The following is a 22,815-nucleotide window of genomic DNA, read 5'->3' as shown; positions in this document are numbered from 1 at the left end:
CCCTACACAATTAGCGGACCGCCAGCTGTTCCAAAACGTCAAGTCCCATCATGCTCTGCCTCTGGGTGTCATGCTTGTGGCTGTCAGAGTCTTGCTATGCCTCATGGGACTTGTAGTTCTGCAACAGCTGGAGGTCCGCTAATTGCATATACCTGCTCTACACCCTTAAGCCAGAATTCAACACAAACCAAAAAGACAAACCTAAATAATTTTTTATAAAAACAAAAGTAAACATGTAGCATCAATTACTGTATGTAATTTATCTTGACAGATTTATCTATCCAAATATGAAAAAGTAGTACTTTTGTCCTCAAAGAAATATTGATACATTTGAGACCATAAAATATATCCCAGTGTTACATTTGAAAAAATAATATGCATCTTCAGCTTAGGTTCACACTGTGAATCGCACAGGAAGCGCACTGCATTCCTATGCAAATCCTATGGGATTCTGTGTGGTGCGATTTGAGCCCATTCCTGCTTTTGAGATGTGGTTACCATTTACCTGACACCCGCAGCAGATCACGGATTCGCTGCATTTCCCGCACTGCATCAGTGTGAACTAGGCTCAAGGGGTGCAATTACTGACTGGGGTCAACTGGGTGGGGTGGAATAACAATGTTTTATAAATTTGATGGTATTGTCGGAGGAAGGAAACACAGTGTCCACTTATAATGTAACAAACAAAAAATTGAAATGTCCCTCTACATCAGTGGTTCTTGACCTAGGGGTCGAATGACGATTTGCCAGGGGTCACCAAATCCTGGGCTGTTCCTGAAGCCCACACCGCTCTCCCAGCCTTTTCATGGCCGCCCAGCTGGGCTGTTCCTGGAGCCCGCAACCTCTTCCCAGCCGCTCATTCATTTCACGGCATAGGTGGGGGGCAAAGACTAGAGGTCAGCTGACTGGTGAGGAATGTGAAGTGGGAGGGGCTGGAGGAGACCCTATCTCCCGATTTTGGCATAGGAGTCACTGCTGCGAGACACCACAGAGCCGGAGACACAGTGAGTTATGCTGCGTACACACGACCGGACTTAGGTCCGACAGACTTTCGACTGAGTTCTGACAGAGTTCTGACAGAGTTCTGACAGAGTTCTGACAGAGTTCTGACAGAGTTCTGACAGAGTTCTGACAGAGTTCTGACAGAGTTCTGACAGAGTTCTGACAGAGTTCTGACGGACTTTCCGAATGAACGGACTTGGCCACACACAATCACACCAAAGTCCGACGGATTTGAACGTGATGACGTACGACTGGACTAGAATAAGGAAGTTCATAGCCAGTAGCCAATAGCTGCCCTCGCTTCGGTTTTTGTCCGTCGGACTAGCATACACACGAGCGGATTTCTCGGTAGAAACTGGGTCCGGCGGAGTTCTGGCGGAAAAATTTGAAACATGTTCCATTTCTAAAGTCTGTCAGACTTTTGCAAATCAAAAGTCCGCTGCAGCCCACACACGATCGAATGGTCTGCCGGAATCATTCCGTAGGACTTTTGATGTTAAAAAGTCTGGTCGTGTGTACGCGGCATAACACTACCTGTGATTAGAGTTGCCATTAAAAGTCCCCACTACAGTTCTCAGATCAGTAACCTAAGTTGGTTGATTAGAACTCCCCCTAGCACTGCCACTCATCCCATTTCCCCCAACCACCAAAGCGTAAAAGAAGGAATAAAAATAGAGAATACATGGAAGGGAGGGGAAAAGAGGGGGAGGAACAAAGAAAAAGGGAGAGAAAGAATGAGAAAAAGACAGCTAAAGAAAGGGATGGGGGATAGAGACAGATAAAAGGGAAAGAAAGAAAGGAGAACAAAGAGAGAGTGGTACATCATAAAATGTACCATAAGGGGTTTTAATACTGTACAAGTGGAAGGGATTCGGAGCGTTAAATGTCCGTGGATTAGGGGTGCAAATTACCTGTCTTGCCTTGGGTGCTGATAACCCAGACTACGAAAATAATTTTACTGTTAGGAGTCCCCACAACATGGGAAATTTTATCAAGGGGTTATGGCATTAGAAAGGTTGAGAATCACTGCTCTACATCATTTCCTCCAATTTCCACAAATACCAGCTTAGCAGTCTTTGTAAGTTTAGTTGCTCATGACATTGAGAAGCTTACAATCTAGCCTACATTAGATGATATTTGAACACTAGCACATCAAGGAGCAGTTCAAAGTTTATCCAAGCAATAGACATATAGCCATCAGTAAAATGTGTTAATGACAGGGTACCAATACCAAACTTGCAGGACCAATTCTAAATACAAGACCTAACGTGCCTTCTCCTTATCACGATAAGGGTTTGGTATGGGTTTTGAGGGGGCCACAAACTTTTGTTTCTTTTCAGGGCATGTTGCCCATTATTGTTAAGCTGCTCCCTATCCCCTTTTCTGGCCACTAAGGCTGCCATGCATGTCTGGTATGGATTATGAGAGGAAGCATAGACTCACAAAAAAAAAAAAATCCCATGGGGTCCCCTTCAAAATCCATACTAGGCCTTTATCTTGGCAAGAAGCCTGGCTGACCAGAAAAAAGGAGACAGAGGGCGTGTGCCCTCCCTCTTCCTGAACCATACAAGGCCATATACCCTCTACATTAGGAAGATACCTTGCCATGTTAATAGGGACAAATACCCCATTCCCACATCCCTGGCCCAGTGGATGTGGAGGTGTGTGTCCTACAATGTTAATCACGTCATCCAGCAATGTAATTTTATTGTCAATTATGATAAGCAATGCCCCAATGCCTTTGCTGACATATGTACATGGAAACAGGTACATGAATTTGAGGCAAGTACTAACATTTGTTGTGTGGAGGCAAACAGAATGCCCATATGACCAATCTATGCTCAGTGCACCTGAGCTCCCTCCCAACCACTGCAGCTGTCACACAGACACAGTCGGCAACTTGCTATTGGCTATAGAATCTGCCCCTACTGTCAATCACAAGGGGAAAGCAGACTTGGCATCAGGTGCTGTCCACTGTCAGCATCACTGCTTGCTAGGAGCTGGTTGGCTGTGAAGCAGATAGTGTTCTTGACAACCAGTGACAAATAAGCAAGGGAGGGGATAGCTAGGCAAACATGTCATTCTGCTATATACCATACGGAGACAGGCACTCTGTGACTTCTGTACATCTGCCCTATCAGATTTTCCCCACTGGATCAGCACTGCAAGCTTTAGTCTGCAACACTGATCAGTGTATTCTGACAGCAGGGAAATTTCCCCAGCTATCAGAATACAATATCTCATCAGAGAGGATTCCCTTTTCCACATCGAGCGTGTGGATATCTGAATCAAATCAGTCAACCCGCTGGCTGAATGAAAAACATTGACTGATTTATGGACTGCCTTAATCTCAGGATACACAGAACACCTTATAGAAGCAGTAGGAGTATACTTCCTGAGCCTGTGCTAGTAAACCTCTCTCGGCTTTCTTATGAGTTCTTACTAATCACATTCAGCCTTTAAGGATTAAATCTAGTTGTGAAAAAATGCACAGTGAGCAGCACCAAGGCGGATGTTTCAGATCAACAGCAGGCAAGTTCCAGAATCTTCACATGACAGACAGAGGGTGGAAGGCACTGTAAACAATGTCAACATAGTTTCATAGTTTGTAAGGTTGAATAAAGACACCAGTCCATCAAGTTCAACCTGAGTGAGTGTCTACAATTGTCCCTATCCCTGTACATTGCACACTCACATCAGTCCCTACCCTCAAGGAGCCAACAATCCAAGGTCCCCATTCATATACTAGGGCCAATTTTGGACAGAAGCCAATTTTTTATTTTATTTTTTGGACAGAAGCCAATTAACCTACCTGCATGTCTTTGGATTGTGGGAGGAAACCAGAGTACCCGGTTGTAGTTGGGATTTGAACCAGCAACCCTTCTTGCTGCTAGGTGAGAGTGCTAACCACTACACCACTGTGCCACCCAACAAATGAATATTTTTTTTAGCTACACTGTGCTTCCAATAGTCATCTGGAGGCTTAAGCTGGGTGCACATAGATCAAGGAACCAGCAAAATTTTGATTTCAACCAAAGACGATCATTAGACTGGTTGCTGTCAAATGGTCCTACTGGAAAAATCAGCATTTGATCAGCTTCTGCAGTCAATGGCTGCAGCACTGATCAGTAAATTTTGATGGGAAAGGAGTCCCCGAATACAATAGCGCAGTGGGGGGATTCATGCATTCACATCACCTGTGTTGATGCAGGAATCTGCGAGTTTTATTTTATTTTTTTATTCATTCAGCCTGGTGGTTGATTGAAAAAAGGCTCATATGTGTACTTAGCCTAAGTTTTCAATTTTTTCAACTAGCCAACTCACAAGTTTACCCCAATGTCTGTTGCTTTCCTTATAGAGGAAGATTTGAGTTTTGACAGAACCTTACCTCTGTAGATACTCATCCCGGCCGCAGATTTGAAGAAAAGCAACTTTCCTTTTGAGGTCCGGTGGGTTTGGCAGAGATTCCTGTGTCTGTAGCACAGAGTCCAGGACTGGGTATAGGCTCTGTGATGGTGGTTGCAGATTAGGTGCTGGATTCTGGTCCAGGTAATATTGAGTCTGAGGAATGTAATCCGGCATGTGTAGAGACGGGTACAGAGAAGAGACAGATTTGGCCAATTTATGGAGAATATCAGAAATTAGTTCTTCTACCCGCACTGTGTCTGGAAAGGAAAATTCAACCAATTAATCTTCCATCGTTTTATCATTCACTTGGGAAGGGGGGCAGATTTCCAATGATTGCCAGATCACTGCTTATTAACTTCAGAGTACAGGGATCAGTTGTGTGGGGCCCTATGTGCTGTAAGGCTGGCCATACATTATACAATTTTCTTGTACATTTTTCCTTTAGATTTACCAAAACCGTAAAATATGAGGTCCGCACTCTTTCAATTTGTATGCAATCAGCCAGGCCCTTGCACAACATACAATAGTTGAAGGTATATCTACAGGAAATTGAACAATAAAAATGTATGGCAAGCTTGAGCCACAGATAATTAGGGAAAGGAGTTGCCCAGGATATCCCCAGATGATTAACAGATCTCTAGGACAGCCTCTCCCCACCACCATCTTATGAAAGACAAGGCCTCAGACCTCACACAGCCCTTTGCTGTTCTATAAAAGTTAATGACCTGTACACTGGTAATTAGTAATCACTGAGCACTACAGTCATGGCTGTGGATAAGGGGGGACCACTAGTCCTCCTATACAGGGCCCAGGCCAATGGAGGGCCCAGGCAACAAGGTGAATCAGATTTGGGCAGGGAGGGTGATCGGCATGGCAGGGGGGGTGGGGGCAATTACTGGAACCGATCCCCTGTATGGCTCTCTCTGTAGCAGCTGAAATCTTGCATCTGCTCCTCTCCCTCCTGCTGGTTTTCAGCTGCTGTAGAGAGAGTCATACAGGGGATTGGTACCAGCAGCCCCCGCAGCACTGATCTGCCTCCCTGTGCCCTTGCCCCAGGCCCCCCTACCCGTGCAGTGCTTCTGTCTTCCCTACTCAGGCAGCTTACAACAGGATGAAGAGTGGTGGAATGGTCCGGTAAATATGTCATATTTACCAGCCCCTTCCTTTCCTGAATGAACACAATGAGTGATCAGCAACGATCACTCATTGTGTTCATTCATAACTGAAGCATACTAAACTGTGATAATTGGGGGCCCTGTCAGGTTGGCTTTATGGGCTCCCATGGTTTCTAACAGCAGCCCTTACTACAGTGAATAGAATGTGTTTTCCTCCTTTCCTGGTTATTAATTCTAATACAAGCTTATCATATGATGAGTGTGGATTACCCATCTTTTCTTGTTCAATGATGAGCTATAAACATCTCCCCCATCAGATTACTGACCTCTATTAAGAAGCAAGAGGGGGGCCTGGAGATTTTCTACATAGACAGAAATTTCCACCTCAGAATCTTCCACCTCATCCGGGTAGGGAATGGCAACACTCCACAATCTGCCAGAATTTGAAGCAGTGTCTGCAGCACAGAATTTGCTTCGTATACTAAAAGAGAGGTAATAACACAAGTGACCCAAGTGCCAGATCCAAATACTGCGAGGAACAACAATATGGCATTATAATAGTAATATTACCTAATAATAATGAGTCAGTCACATCATCCCACCACAGTCACACACTATTATCATTATTATTTGTATTATTATACTGTTATTATACTGTTATTATTATTATGCTGTACAGAGAACACTGAACCAATCACATCAGTTTCTGTACCAGGGAAGCTTACACTCTACTGTCCCACCACAGTCACACACTATTATTATACATTTATATACCTCTGACATATTCCATTCATACAGTGATAATAAACTAATACAATCAGATATGGATAATACAGTAAAGACAATGATTTTGGGATAAAAATATAATATAATAGTGAAGTTCTCATCTACATACAGTTTTACGGTCTCACAGAACGCAGTGAACGCCGTATTTCTATCTGAGGACATTTCCAGGATTTGAATTTTCCAGTCAGTTATCTGAAGTGAAATGAATCGATCAGTAAATACCTCAATAACGGTCATCACATAAATCTGATACAAAATTATTCACTCGGTGTGATTAGCTCAGAAGTCTGATGGGGAATACAAATTAAATCATGCATGATTTCAGATTGTCCCACTTGTATAGGCCCCAACCACACAGGCGCTGAGGCCTATACAGCATGAAATGAGGTGTAAGCACAGACAATGGGCACACTTGAACCCCCCATATGCCAGTCAGATTTGGATATGTGGCTGTGTCTATACAGCCTCTGAGTCTTCATTCACTAGCATAGGATGCCTGCATGCAGATCCAGGCGGCTCCAGACATGTAAATAAGCTCATTGTACAGGTTTCAGTGCCCATGTGAATGAGGCCTAATGCTGGCAGAAGATGATTTGCTTTATCTACTGGTTTAAACTGTCCATACACTAGGGGGAAATTAGACATGTAAGAACATACAGTACATTGCAGGTAGGTGCATTGGTTTCCACTGAGGTCTTAAACTGGCCATACATCGGGCTGAATGAAATAGAACAATTTCCTCCATCCACAAAAAAAACAAGGTGGATGGAGGAATTCACCATGCCGAAACATTGTAATGTCAGAATGTAGTAATTTGCCGCTCCAGCCGATTGGCTACATTTTAAGAAAACATTTTAGCAACATTTTTTGCTAAATACCAAGAACAAATTTCCAACCTGTCCCGACAGAAGTTGATCAAATCATTGACTTCTGTCAAACAGGGACAATGACACACTGACTGACATTCAGTCAGTCCCTGCTAAACTGGCTGAATTTTGATCAGTGTATGGTCAACTTGAGACACATTGGGGTTGATTTACTAATAAAGGAGTAAAGGCTGTTCAGTGTTTATTTTGTAAAGAAATTTTCACTTAGCTTAAAGCGGAACTTCAGTCATTTTTTTCAAACTTTCCATCTATTAAATCTTCTGCCCTTGTTTTAACTTTGGATAGTAAGACATTTTTTTCTGCCAGTAAATATCTTATACAGCCCACTTCCCGATTCTTCCCTGGTCAAAAGTCTAGGCTTATGACATCATGCACAGCTCTCTTTCTTACTCTCATGGGATTTACCGGGAATGGAGGGGGTGAGTCATGAGAGGGTCAATGAGAGCTGCAGGGCTGCAGAGCTAGAGGTGTGTCTCTGTGTGTCTGTGTAAATCCAGGAAGTGAACAGGCAGCAGCTTCAGCTGCCCACAGTTAAAATGGCTGCAGCCAGACTAATACCGTGTACACACGACCGGACTTTTCGATAGCAAAGGTCCGACGGAACGAATTCGCTGGACAATTTGATCGTGTGTGGGCTTCATCAGGCCTTTGCTGTCTAAAAATCAGACGGACTTTAGATTTAGAACATGTTTCAAATCTTTCCGACGGACTCGAGCCCGGTCAAAAAATCTGTTTGTCTGTATGCTAGTCTGATGGACGAAAACCGATGCTAGGGCAGCTATTGGCTACTGGATATGAACTTCCTTATTCTAGTCCGGTCATACGTCATCACGTTCGAATCCGTCGGACTTTGGTGTGATTGTGTGTGGACAAGTCCGTTCTTTCGGAAAGTCCATCGGAACTCTGCCAAAAGTCCGTCGGGAAGACCGTCGGACCTAGTCCGTCGAAAAGTCCGGTCATGTGTATGCGGCATTAGTGGAGGGATATTTGGCAAGTACAGAATCACAGTATATATAAAATAATATGCAAAGTGGTTGGAGGGAAGCTTCAGAATGGCAAAGATGTTTTTATTACAAATTATGTGAGCAGACTGCAGTTCCCCTTTGATACTTGAGTTGAATATGTGCTGATTCAATCATGTGCAAGCAAAGATCTATTTTTTTTTATTTTCCTTGCACGTGATTGTGAATTCTTTGCAAAGTGATTTTTCACCACATTCCCTAATATAAGTGAAAGTTCCCTTCTGATGTAATGTTTCACTTTGCAAAGTGAACATGCTCTTCTTTAGTAAAGCCACCCCATTGCACAGTGGACACCACCAGTGCTGCCTCACCAGGGAAAACCAACAGAGATTGGATCAACATTTCTGAGGCTGGGTTCACATTAGTGCGAATTGGATGTGGATTTCTCTGCATGCAATTTGCATGACAGGAGAGTGTGCCTGGCTCTCAATGGAGCCGATTCACACATCTCCGTGGCAGCCACGGAGAGCACTGGAAAAGGTTCCTGTGCATCTTTGGCTCCGTTTCAGGTCCAGATTCAGGCAAAAATTTGGGGCTGATTCGTCCCTGAAACAGAGAACAGGGCGGCACCGGACCCCTGCTGTAAGGCAACCACCCTAATGCTGCTTACATATGGTCGAATTTTCCAATGAGAAATGTTTGATGTGAGCTTGTTGTCGGAAAGTCCGACCGTGTGTATGCTCCATCGAACATTTGCAGTCGGAATTTCCACACACAAATGTCTGAGAGCAGGTTCTCAAAACTTGTTGTTGGAAAGTCCAATCGCGTGTATGCACAAAATTTCATGCATGCTCTGAATCAAGCAGAAAGAGCCGCACTGGTTATTGAAATTCCTTTTTCTCGGCTTGTCGTATGTCTTGTACGTCACCGCGTTCTCACATCCGGTATTTTGGGCCAACATTTGTGTGACCGTGTGTATGCAAGACAAGTTTGAGCCAACATCCTTCGGAAACAAAAATCCATGGTTTTGTTGTCGGAAAATCCGATCGTGTGTACGGGGCATAAGTGTGAACCCAGCCTAATAGTTCACAATGGAGTTGATATACTTAAGCTTAGTAAATGTAAGTAAAGCTCTGCTGATTTCCATCATCCAATCATGTGCAAGCAAAAATGTGCTTAACCCCTTGACGCCGTCTGCATGCATATATGCGGCCGCTGGGCGGGAGGTCCTTAACGCAGAGCAGCCGCAAATATGCAGCCCTGTTAACACAACTGATTGTGCTGAGAGAGTGCTACTTGCGTTCAGGAGATTTCCAGTCATGTGACTGCTGTGACAGACAATCACAGTGGTCACATGACCCAAATGCCAGCCTCCGCCTCTTGGCTTTCAGAATTCTTAAAAGGTCGAGAGGCGGGCGGTGTGAAGAGGTTAACTGAAGCTGAAGTAAGTAGCTGATTGGCTGCCATGTCCGGTTGCACCAGATTCTGAGAGCTACAGTTTTAGTAAATCCCCCCCCCCCCCCCTATAGTGATGTAATAAATATGGGAGATTCTATCAGTAAATTAATTGTCTCACCTGAGATTGGCTGTAATAACTGGGAGCTCTAGGCTGGATGTCATACATAGAGGATCTTCTTGTCTGTCGTTCACCCTCATCAACCCGCAAGGCATCCTCTCTCAAAGTCTGACTTCTCACCAGCTTTCGTCCGCCAATGGTTGGTGTGAGAAAGGCACCGCTGGGGCAGTCAAACTGGTGATAATGGATGGCAGGATCAACGTGAGAGAAATCCCCAAGATTTTCAAAACCAATTTTGAATCCATAGAGATTTGCTGTATTTTGTGGCTCTTGCTCTGCGGTTGGGTCATAGCTGTCCATGGAGGGAAGTGGATACTCTGGGTACCACGACTGTTGCTCTTCCATATAGTTGTTTGTTATGAATCCATAGGTAGGTGGGAGAGCTGCTGTGCTGGTCATGTGATGAGTAGGCTCTGTTGTACTGGTCATGAGATGGGGTGCCCATGTGCCGATCACCTGATGGGGTTCTGCCATACCGGACATTTGATGGGGTGCTGGAGTGGTAGTCATGTGATAGGTTGTTGGACTGCTTGCCATGTAATGGGATGCCGGTGTGCCAAACATGTGATGGCCAGCCATTGTGTGAGTCGTGTGATGGGGTTCCAGACTGCCGATCATGTGATGTGGTGCCAAAGTACTGTGATAGGATAGTGGTGCGCTAGTAGGATGAGATGGGGTAGTTTCAAATCCAAAAGCTGGAGGTCCATACCCACCAGGATAAGCCTGTGCATTCTGAACCAATGGATCCAGTTCATATCCTGGACAAGGGAATTGTGAGTTTTGGGCATTGGGGCTGAAATTGGTCACATAGTCTGAAAATCCAATATGGAAGCCAGGATTCATCCTTCATGTGAAGATCTTTATTATGGTGGATGCGTCAGAATCTGTGAATGAGAGGACACAAACAGTCTGTAGTACACACAATGCTAAGGTGGGGTTTGGTGTTGCCCGAGGGGGGAAGGGGTGGTGCCTGGGCATTGAATTGCTGACGTGGTGAGAATTTTTCTCAAAATGTATTAATTGCGAAAACTTTATTTTACTTTTCAGTAGAATAGTGAGACCATCTGTCAGGCTCTTATTGCTGTCTGTGTCCCTGCAGAGGAGATTGTCCCTCTCTATTTGTACTGGAGACAATTGTCACCATAACAGGAATAGAAGGGCATCTTCCAATGGAGTCACCTGTTATGGGGTCAGCTTTCTAAAGTCTGAGATTTTTCCTTTCACTTCCTATTGTGTCTCTGGGACAGGAAGGGGAGGGAAATCTCCCCAATAGGATGCAGTCACAATAAACTGACAGGGGAGTTCTAACTATTTGCAACTGTGTCAAAATTAATACAAGTTTTGGCTTTAGGTTCACTTTAAGGAATAAGCTACAATTTCATAGCTCCCAACTGTCCCTGATTTTGAGGGACTGTCTCTGATTTGTCCTTCTGTCACTCTTTCCTCCTCATTTATCCCTCATTTTGGTCTGATTTATATAGTGGCACATAAAATGAACTTTTTTTCCTTCAAAAAAGATTTCACCGGTGCTAACAAGTGCTAAAATATCTAAATTGCTGCATTTTTAAATGTCAAAAGCCAGTTTAAAGGAATAGCAGTGGTAAAAAAAAAAAAAAAAAAACGCGTGTGTGTTTAACTAATTTTTTTTTGTACAATTCTCCTTTAAGTGGGCCTGTCAGGGGCGTGTCCTATGTCTACATACTTTTGATAATAGGTGTCCCTCATTCCCATCTCAAAAAAGTAGGGAGGTATGCAATTTGATAATTTAGTTCACTCTATTATCACCCCAATAGTTCACTGGCCTGGTGGTACCAACCAAGACAAGGAGTCCAGGAAACTAAAGGGGCAGCCCAACTTAAAATTCAGGGAGCAGTAACTGGCAGCGGGTATCACAGCCCAACACTGATAAGATGGGACCGTACCCTGAATGCCAACACAGTGCCTCCCACTGAGTCAGAATGATTATTCCTGTGAGCTGAGGACACTTATATTAGTGAATGTACACAGACACACATGAATATTCTGTACACAGCTACAGAAACACTGTACATGGATACAAATTATCATACATCCTATATACACACACACACTGCACAAATACATCCTACACAGAATGATCACTCTACATACACTGACAGCTACTTAGTGGAGTGCAGAGTCAGTCATATTGATGTGCTTTTCCTATAGTAGGCAGACAGAGGTACAATCTCTCTATCATGGTACTTGTGTGGTACCCTCCTGGTATTGTCACTGTTACCTGTGTGGTGTCCCCCTGGTATTGCCAGTGTCACCTGTGTGGTGTCCCCCTGGTATTGTTACTGTTGCCTGTGTGGTGTCCCCCTGGCAGTATTACCTGTGTGGTGTCCCCCTGGCAGTATTACCTGTGTGGTGTCCCCCTGGCAGTATTACCTGTGTGGTGTCCTCCTGGTATTGCCAGTGTTACCTGTGTGGTGTCCCACTGGTATTGTCACTGTTACCTGTGTGGTGTCCCCCTGGTATTGCCAGTGTTACCAGTGTGGTGTCCCACTGGCAGTATTACCTGTGTGGTGTCCCCCTGGTATTGTCACTGTAACCTGTGTGGTGTCCCCCTGGCAGTATTACCTGTGTGGTGTCCCCCTGGTATTGCCAGTGTTACCTGTGTGGTGTTCCCCTGGTATTGTCACTGTTGCCTGTGTGGTGACCCCCTGGCAGTATTACCTGTGTGGTGTCCCCCTGGTATTGTCACTGTTACCTGTGTGGTGTCCCCCTGGCAGTATTACCTGTGTGGTGTCCCCCTGGTATTGTCACTGTAACCTGTGTGGTGTCCCCCTGGCAGTATTAAATGTGTGGTGTCCCCCTGGTATTGTCACTGTTACCTGTGTGGTGTCCCCCTGGTATTGTCACTGTTACCTGTGTGGTGTGCCCCTGGTATTGTCAATGTTACCTGTGTAGTGTCCCCCTGGCAGTATTACCTGTGTGGTGTCGCCCTGGTATTGCCATTGTTACCTGTGTGGTGTCCCCCTGGTATTTTCACTGTTACCTGTGTGGTGTCCCCCTGGTATTGTCAATGTTACCTGTGTGGTATCCCCCTAGTATTGTCACTGTAACCTGTGTGGTGTCCCCCTGGCAGTATTACCTGTGTGGTGTCGCCCTGGTATTGCCATTGTTACCTGTGTGGTGTCCCCCTGGTATTGTCACTGTTACCTGTGTGGTGTCCCCCTGGTATTGCCAGTGTTACCGGTGTGGTGTCCCCCTGGCAGTATTACCTGTGTGGTGTTCCCCTGGTATTGTCACTGTAACCTGTGTGGTGTCCCCCTGGCAGTATTACCTGTGTGGTGTCCCCCTGGTATTGTCACTGTTACCTGTGTGGTGTCGCCCTGGTATTGTCACTGTTGCCTGTGTGGTGTCCCCCTGGCAGTATTACCCGTGGTGTCCCCCTGGTATTGCCATTGTTACCTGTGTGGTGTCCCCCTGGTATTTTCACTGTTACCTGTGTGGTGTCCCCCTGGTATTGCCAGTGTTACCGGTGTGGTGTCCCCCTGGCAGTATTACCTGTGTGGTGCACCCCTGGTATTATTACATGTGTGGTGTCCCCATGGTATTATTACCTGTGTGGTGTCCCCATGGCATTATTGCCTGTGTGGTTCCCCCCTGGTATTGACACTGTTACCTGTGTGGTGTCCCGTTTGCAGTGATGTCGATGTCAGGTGTCAGTCTCTCCCGGCTGGGTGTCTGGATTGTGACAGAACCTGTTGTGTGTCATCCTGGTGGAGTTGACCTCCTGATATCCCTGATGAGCACTGTTTACACACAGCCCGCCTCTTCAGAGCGCACAGACCTCTGACTGGAATAGAACACACAGTGAGAAGACTTGTCTGGTATTGTGAGGGAGACAGAGAGGGGATCCCCTCCACTCTCCACACTGCGCTCTCCGCCCCGCTCACGTCCTGGCCTGTACAGGGTGGAGGAGATATTGGCACACTCTCTAGTTAATGATTCTCCTGTTTAGCAGAGCTGCAGCGTCTCCTCACTTCTCCCCTCCTCACTGACTACAAACTTTAGTGCCTTCCATCTTCCTGTGTGTGTCCTGAGACAGACATCTCTGGTGAACTCTGATCGGAGGACCTCCCCTCACCCGACACACCCCACACACAGGAAACTCTCTATGGTGATGATCATGTCCTCCCCGCCCGCCTCCATGTCTGCAATCACAATACCGAATATCACAGGCTCACTGTCCATTGTCATCCTAGAACACTACTGACTGTGCATTGTCATCCTAGAACATTACTGACTGTCCATTGTCATCCTAGAACACTACTGCACGTCACACAGGTCACTGCTCACTACTACACCGTCACACTGGTCACTGCTCACTACTACACCGTCACACTGGTCACTGCTCACTACTACACCGTCACACTGGTGACTGCTCACTACTACACCGTCACACTGGTCACTGCTCACTACTACACCGTCACACTGGTCACTGCTCACTACTACACCGTCACACTGGTCACTGCTCACTACTACACCATCACCCTGGCCACTGCTCACTTCTACACTGTCACACTGGTCACTGCTCACTACTACACAGTCACACCGTCACTGCTCACTATTACACCGTCACAGGTCATTGCTCACTACTACACTGTCACACTTGTCACTGCTCACTACTACACTGTCACACTGGTCACTGTTCACACTACTACACTGTCACTAGAGAGCGAGGAGTAGTACTGGATATGGATGACAGGTCATCTGGTATCGAGGTCGTCGGTGCTCCAGCTCCTTCCCTAGCAGTTGATTCCCCAAAAGCTATTGGGACCAAATCCGCAGTACACAGACCCCCATGGACCTAGCCGCATACTACGGAAGAGTTGCAGGAGTTAATAAGTGCATTGTCATTGGAAGTGAGGTGGCAGTGTAAAGATGGACTGGTGCAGCAGGACATGGGCTCTGCGGTGTCCCCCTCTGAATGCTACATTCTGGAAGATAGGGTGCTCAGCGAAATAGGACAGTGTTTCACAGAACCATACACAGCTGTACACAATGTACGAATAATCTCTGACTTTCACATGAACACGGCCCCCGTCTGGTCCTTGGCATCAGTGACAGCTAACACAAGAGAGGTGCCCCCAAGGGCAGGGTGAGTAGGCCCCGCCCACACACTGCTCACTGTTTATACTGTCTGAATGTGAGCTCAGATTGTTCTTCAGTTCTACTGTCCAGACAGTGATATGCACAGCTTGAAATTAAAAGTTCTGAGTATACAGTCAGTGTATAATACATACGTGTACAGATATACATATATTTACAGAAAACATGCAAGGGATATATACTGTACATGTACAGAATACATATACAGCATGTGAACAAAATACACACATGTTCAGGATACATACATGTACAGAATACATATACAGTTTGTGTACAGGATACACACATGTTCGGTATACATAAACAGTATGTGTACAGGATACACACACGTTCAGGACATGTACAGAGTGCATATACAGTATGTATGCAGGATACATATCTGTTTCACATATACGCATATACAGGATACACTTGTGTTCAGGATACATACATGTACAGAATACATATGTGTACAGGATACCTGTGTATACAGGATACACACGTGTTCAGTATACATACATGTACAGAATACATATACAGTATGTGTATGGGATACATAGGTGTACATTAAACTTATCTGTACAGGATACACACATGTTCAGGATACACACATGTTCAGGATACATAAATGTACAGAATACATAAACAGTATGTGTACAGGATATGTGTACAGGATACACACATGTTCAGGACATGTACAGAATACACATACAGTATGTATGCAGGATATATATCTGTTTTGCATATACAGGATACACACATGTTCAGGATACATACATGTACAGTATACATATATGTGTAAAGGATACATACATGTACAGAATACATAAAAAGTATGTGTACAGAATACATATGTGTACAGTATACCTATGTGTGCAGGATACACACACATTTAGGACATGTACAGAATACATATACAGTATGTATGCAGGATACATAGCTGTATCACATACATGCATATACAGGATACACACATGTTCACGATACATACATGTACAATATACATATATGTGTACAGGATACATACATGCACAGTACAGTAAGGACAGATCAGTGCTCTCCAGCCACCAGCACACACGCCTGTCTGTATGGTCAGTCTGCACTTTATTTCTGGAGCAGCACATGACCCGAGGGCTGTTTATCAGATCTCATATTTCCCCTGAAGATATTATTCCACACATTAGGGGATGAGGATACAAATGTCACGGGTTCTTCTCTGATAACTTATGCCACCTGTTGATGAATGTTATCCAGGACAGAACACTGTATACAATGAGTATAGTGTATATGGTGAGCAGGGTATATCTTTTATACAGTGTGGGGGATACATGGTGAAGAAAGTATATCTTATATACACTGAGCTGTGTATAGTCTCTATATGGTTAGCCAAGTATATAATCCTGTATATGGTGAGCAGAGGGAATGCTATATTCAGTGAGCAGAATATATCTTCTATATGGTGAGCACAGTACAGCTTTATACAGTATCTCACAAAAGTGAGTACACCCCTCACAATTTTGTAAATATTTTATTATATCTTTTTATGTGACAACACTGAAGAAATGACACTTTGCTACAATGTAAAGTAGTGAGTGTACAGCTTGTATAACAGTGTAAATTTGCTGTCCCCTCAAAATAACCCAACACACAGCCATTAACGTTTAAACCGCTGGCAGCAAAAGTGAGTATACCCCTAAGTGAAAATGTCCAAATTGGGCCCAATTAGCCATTTTTCCTCCCCGGTGTCATGTGACTCGTTAGTGTTACAAGGTCTCAGGTATGAATGGGGAGCAGGTGTGTTAAATTTGGTGCTATCGCTCTCACTCTGTCATACTGGTCACTAGAAGTTTAACACGGCACCTCATGGCAAAGAACTCTCTGAGGATCTGAAAAAATTGTTGCTTACATAAAGATGGTCTAGGCTATAAGAAGTTTGCCAAGACCCTGAAACTGAGCTGCAGCATGGTGGCCAAGACCATACAGCAGTTTAACAGGACAGGTTCCACTCAGTACAAACATGGTCGACCAAAGAGTTTGAGTGCACGTGCTCAGCGTCATATCCAGAGGTTGTCTTTGGGAGATAGACGTATGGGTGCTGCCAGCATTGCGGCAGAGGTTGAAGGGGTGGGGGGTCAGCCTGTCAGTGCTCAGACCATACGCCGCACACTGCATCAAATTGGTCTGCATGGCTGTCATTCCAGAAGGAAGCCTCTTCTAAAGATAATGCACAAGAAAGCCTGAAAACAGTTTGCTGAAGACAAGCAGACTAAGGACATGGATTACTGGAACAATGTCCTGTGGTCTGATGAGACCAAGCTAAACTTATTTGGTTCAGATGGTGTCAAGAGTGTGTGACAGCAACCAGGTAAGGACTACAAAGACAAGTGTGTCTTGCCTACATTCAAGCATGGTGGTGGGAGTGTCATGGTCTGGGGCTGCAAGAGTGATGCCGGCACTGAGGTCCTACAGTTCATTGAGGGAACCATGAATGCAAACATGTACTGTGACATATTGAAGCAGAGCATGATCCTCTCCCTCCGGAAACTGGGCCGCAGGGCAGTATTCCAACATGATAACGTGACCCCAAACACACCTCCAAGATGACCACTGCCTTGCTAAAGAAACTGAAAGTCAAGGTGATGGACTGGCCAAGCCTGTCTCCAGACCTAAACCCTATTGAGCATCTGTGGGGCATCCTCAAATGGAAGGTGGAGGAGCACAAGGTCTCTAACCTCCACCACCAGCTACGTGATGTTATCATGAAGGAGAGGAAGAGGACTCCAGTGGCAACCTGTGAAGCTCTGGGGAACTCCATGCCCAAGAGGGTTAAGGCAGTGCTGAAAAATAATGGTGGAGACACACAATATGTGTTTGGACCCAATTTGGACATTTTCACTTAGACCCCTTTCACACTGGTAGCGTGAGTGCGTTAGCGGTAAAGATAGTTTTAGAGGCGCTTCGGGAGCACTGCCCATTGATTTCAATATCAGGGGCGGTTTAGGAGCGGTGTATACACTGCTTCTGCACCACCCCGAAGACACTGCTTGCAGGATTTATTTTTCTGTTCTGCATGCGCACCGCCCCAGTGTGAAAGCACTTTGGCTTTCACATGGGGGAGGCATTTCAGGTGCTTTAGAGGCGCTATTTTTAGCACTAAAACGCCTGAAAAGTTGCTTTAGTGTGAAAGGGGTCTTAGGGGTGTACTCACTTTTCTTGCCAGCGGTTTAGACATTAATGCCTGTGTGCTGAGCTAGGCCGACAGCCAGAACTCAGTCAAAGTCCTTGGAGGAAAAATATGTAGACTTAGGGGCCTTTGAGTTTGTGCCAGCAGTTAATCCTACGGAAGAGCGGGATATTCCTAGTTACTGTCCAGGGGTTAGAGATACCTGTCAGTTGGACATGGAAACCCCAAGAGTTCCAAGAGAAAAGAGAGAGAGAGACATTCGCCCACCCCGCAGACTGACTTATGACACATTGGGCGAATGTTCTGAGTCATCACAGTACATTAGTAAAAGAAACTCTGAACTGCCTGGTCTCCCTACTACTGATTCAGTAGGGGACAACCCCACCTCACCCCTTGGCACATCTGTACCTAACATGGGGAGCTCAGCTGTGAGTGCACAGGACAGCTCCCCCACCATACGACAACTGGTGGGAGGCTCCTCTGTCTGTTTTATATAGTCACATAGATGATAAAGTGAAAAGCCTCTTTGGGGACCAAAGAGTTCAAGTGGGGGGGAGTGTGTAGCAGGGATATAATTGTGTATTAATGCAAATAATGTGAAGTACAATGTAAATCTATGGACAATGTTATTCACTAGTATTGGATGCCATCTAGTGACCAGAACTGGAAATTAACTTGAGCTATTTTCCTTTTTCATGGTGTTGGAAAGATAACAGGAAGTGACTGTATTTACTTTGGTCATTTGACCTCATCTACCCAGGAGTCTGTGTGACCTACCCATGAACACTTTGATATGCAGTGCATGCTGGGTAGGGTATAAAAGGGACTGTAGTGGCCATATTTGGTCTCTTGGAACCACGTTGCCTGCCTGTGCGGAACTGTGTGTAAGGTTCTCGGACGCATCGGTAGATAGTCACCGCGCAGTGCAAACCAGACTGTTTGCTGCGTGAATTGATGGAGCCAAGAGCTGGTGATCAGACCAACAGAGATCGGAAACGCTTGTTGAAGCAGCGGAGAGCCGGATTCAGTCGGTGGAATGACATGGAGCATCTGGCCTAGACAGCGGAAGCAAGCTGCAGTTGAAGGACTCAAGCCATCACTCAGAACTCTGATCTGATTGGTGAGTGGGTTGCGGCCCACTGTTTAATCTATTACATGTACTTAGACTTACTATTAGGCCCCGCTGGGACCTGTTTTTCCACAGAAGCGTAATTTAGCAACTGACACTTAATAGGCTCAAGGTCCGTTTCACTTTAGTACCTGAGTGTGATTACAAGTTTCTGGAGGTATACCTGGAGTGTTCTAAGTTAACTTTCTCTACTTACCCCTTTGGATTACAATTATTTGAGGAACTATTTAAGCTAGTGAAGAAAAAAGATAAAGGAAGAAATACCTTAAGTGAGGCCTCACGTAGACTTTAAATAAGGGGAGCTCCCAGGTTTAGATAGTAGTTTAGTTTGCCTGTTGACTTATGTTGTGCTGACGTTCTACGTTGGAACGACAGTGCAAACTCTGTAACCACCTATTTGCTATATTTTCAGTAAAAGTATTCCTGTTTAAGAGTACAAGTGTGTGGTTTACTGTCTTTCCCCACCAGGTGGAGCCAGAGGATCCTGAGGGATAGACACAGGTACATTATACTGTTTACACTGTACTGTATTATTATTGCACCACAGCTGTGCCAAGGGGACAGAGTAATTCAGAAGGGGGTTTCTCAACAGAGTGCAGGCCCAATTCAAATCAGCAGCTCCTTCGGGGGTCAGTGCTACAGTAGCAAATTGTAATTTCTTCAGTGTTGTCACATGAAAAGATATAAAAAAAAAAAATTTAAATGTGGGGGTGTACTAGGGTTGCCACCTGTCCAGGATTCACCTGGACAGTTCGGGTTTGGAATCATGAGTCCGGGTTTCAGACTGCCTGAAACCCGGACACATTATTTAGACTGGACTATGGCTTCCCAGCAGGGTTGCTGGCTGCAGTTGTCTAAGCTGAGAGTGTCTGTTACACTCTTTCACACTGCCCAAAGCCAACACTAACAACCCCTCTCCAAACACGCAGACGGGAGAGGAGAGGGGGCTCGATCTGCACCTCTTCCCCCCACCCCTACCCCTCTGTGTCTGCCCCACACTCCAATCCCCGGTGATGTGCCTCAGAAAAGGAAAGTAAGTTGGGGGTGGGAATTTGAAGTCCAGCAGCATCAGATACATCTGGATGAGAGGTGCTGACTGCCAAGGGGTGACTGAGCTCACCATCCATCCCTGTCTGTGACTGAAGTCTCCCCCCTTCTCTTTACTGCCAGTACACTAAGGTAAATTAGGGTTCTCAGAGCACCCCTAACATCACAGTTCCCCTTTACACCAGATGCCACAGTTTTTCCCCTTATATCAGAGTCCTCTCCGTACATCAGAGTTCTCAGTGTTCCCACTTAAATCAGGGTTCCCAGAGCAGCCCTTATGTCACAGTTCTCCCTTACATTAGAGTCCCCAGAGTTCTCCCTTACAGCAGAGTCCCCAGAGTTCTCCCTTACAGCAGAGTCCCCAGAGTTCTCCCTTACAGCAGAGTCCCCAGAGTTCTCCCTTACAGCAGAGTCCCCAGAGTTCTCCCTTACAGCAGAGTCCCCAGAGTTCTCCCTTACATCAGATGCCCCAGAGTTTTCCCTTACATCAGAGTCCCCAGAGTTCTCCCTTACATCAGAGCCTGCAGAGTTCTCCCTTACAGTGAAAGGGAACTCTGTGAGTTCAGATGTAAAAGGGGAACTCTGTGGACTCTGATGTAAAGGGAGACTCTTGTTCTTAACTTTATATGACTAGAAATGTTATTTAGTAGCAAAATATATGTATAGTTTATACTATAAAAAAAAAATTGCCGTGCGCCGCTAAAGTGTTCGGATTTGACGTACAAAAAAGGTGGCAACCCTAGGGTGTACTCACTTTTGTGAGATACTGTACAGTGAATCCTATATACCGTATGGTGACTGAGGTATATCCTATATACAGTAAGGGAGGTTTATCCTAGACACAGTGAGCTGGGTACTGTATATCTTATATACAGTGTGGGAATATGTCCTACAGTATATACAGTAAGCACTGTATGTTTTAAGCACAGATCACCACCTAAATGTTGTTTATAAGTGCCTTCCACCTAGCATAGGGGTGTTCTATCTTCTATAGATCAGTGTGATTTGGCGTGACTATTGTTAAATGTGTTAGGCCCCTTTCACACATGCGGACGATATGTCCGTATTTCATCCATCCGTTTGCGGATGAAATACGGACATACATTCATCCCTATGGGATAGCGGGTGTCTGCGGATGAACATCCGCAGACACCCGATTTCGTCCGCCTCCGCAACAGTCCGATTCTGCAGACGGAGGAAAATCCTATTTTTCTATCCGTCTGCAGAGCGGATCGGACGAACACGGACAGACGGTCCGTGCTCGTCCGATCCCCATAGAGGAGAGCGGAGATCTGACAGGGCGGTCCCTACACAGTGTGCGGAGACCGCCCTGTCCGCAGCCGGCTCAGCGGGGACAACGGAGCGATCCCCGCTGAGCAAGCGGATCTTCACGGGGCGGATCATTACTGATCCGCCCCGTGTGAAAGAGGCCTTAGTGGTGTCACTCTCTCAGGTAGGTGAGTCCTGGCCAGGCTCTAACTGGGAATTGTTCTGTGTCGCTTTGGTGTCACCTGGTTGGCGCTGAACTCAGATAATAACTCTGAATCAATATTCAGAGCTGGGAGAGGAAAGCAGTCTTTGTTTTATGTCACATGACCATCCTGGCACCGTAACTGACTCTCGCACAACTCCTGAGAGATTTCTAATCAAAAGTTAATAATTAATAGATGATCACCTTCATTTCTCCTTCAGTACACCTAATGAAATGTTAATCAAACCCCTTTGTAGGTGTAAACTGACATCTGCACATTCAGACTGCAGACACAGAATTGATGCACAGGAAGAATTGTTATGAACAGTCTCATTGTATTCTCTGCAGTGCTTGTAAAGTGATATCTATTAACCACTTCAGCCCCGGAAGAATTTACCCCCTTCCTGACCAGAGCACTTTTTGCGATTCGGCACTGCGTCACTTTAACTGACAATTGCATGAACGTGCCACGTGGCTCCCAAACAAAATTGATGTCCTTTTTTTCCCACAAATAAAGCTTTCTTTTGTTGGTATTTGATCACTCCTGCGCTCTTTATTTTTTGCGCTATAAACAAAAAAACGTAAATTTTGAAAAAAACGCTTTTGTTTACTTTTTGCTATAATAAATATCCCCCAAAAATATATATAAAAAAGATTTTTTTGCTCAGTTTAGGCCAATACGTATTCTTCTACATAATTTTGGTAAAAAAACAATTGCAAAAAGCGAATATTGATTGGTTTGTGCAAAAGTTATAGCGTTTACAAAATAGGGGATAGTTTTATGGCATTTTTATTAATATTTTTTTTTTTAAATGGCGGCGATCAGCGATTCTTATCCTGACTACGACATCATGGTGGACACATCAGACATTTTTGACACATTTTTGGGACCATTGTCATTTCTATAGCAATCAGTGCTATACGAATGCACTGATTCCTGTGTAAATGACACTGGCAGTGAAAGGGTTAACCACTAGGTGGCAGTGTGGGGTTTAAGTGTGTCCTAGGGGCGTGTTTCTAACTGTGGGGGGGCATGGCTGTGTGCGACACGTCACTGATCTCTGCTCCAATCACAGGGAGCAGAGATCAGGAACACTGTCACTAGGCAGAACAAGGAGATGCTTGTTTAC

The 22,815-nt window shown here is 45.2% G+C and overlaps 1 protein-coding gene across 4 annotated transcripts in view; it reads right to left on the bottom strand.

The window, feature by feature from the left end:
* The window catches only part of PIK3C2G (phosphatidylinositol-4-phosphate 3-kinase catalytic subunit type 2 gamma), a 182,884-nt gene extending 166,918 nt beyond the window's left edge, over window positions 1-15,966 (bottom strand). For 2 of the 4 annotated variants that reach the window (XM_077468634.1, XM_077468637.1), the window contains exons 1-5: window positions 13,386-13,833; window positions 9,737-10,620; window positions 6,421-6,503; window positions 5,852-6,006; window positions 4,391-4,667 (exon numbers count right to left, since the gene is read on the bottom strand). In XM_077468634.1, the coding sequence (XP_077324760.1) occupies window positions 4,391-4,667; window positions 5,852-6,006; window positions 6,421-6,503; window positions 9,737-10,579 (1,358 nt within the window). In that variant the 5' untranslated portion in view covers window positions 10,580-10,620; window positions 13,386-13,833. Of the gene's footprint in view, window positions 1-4,390; window positions 4,668-5,851; window positions 6,007-6,420; window positions 6,504-9,736; window positions 10,621-13,385; window positions 13,834-15,881 lie in introns of those variants that run through there. The other 2 variants (XM_077468635.1, XM_077468636.1) reach the window with 2 other exon arrangements.
* Window positions 15,967-22,815: the final 6,849 nt, after the last annotated feature.

This window comes from Lithobates pipiens, unplaced genomic scaffold, assembly GCF_037356315.1.
Source record: "Lithobates pipiens isolate NorthernLeopardFrog02 unplaced genomic scaffold, aLitPip1_a1.2 Scaffold_8, whole genome shotgun sequence".
Taxonomy (NCBI): Eukaryota; Metazoa; Chordata; class Amphibia; order Anura; family Ranidae; genus Lithobates; species Lithobates pipiens.
The sequence above is the reverse complement of the archived record's forward strand: the minus strand, read 5'-3'. Positions and strand labels throughout refer to the sequence as shown.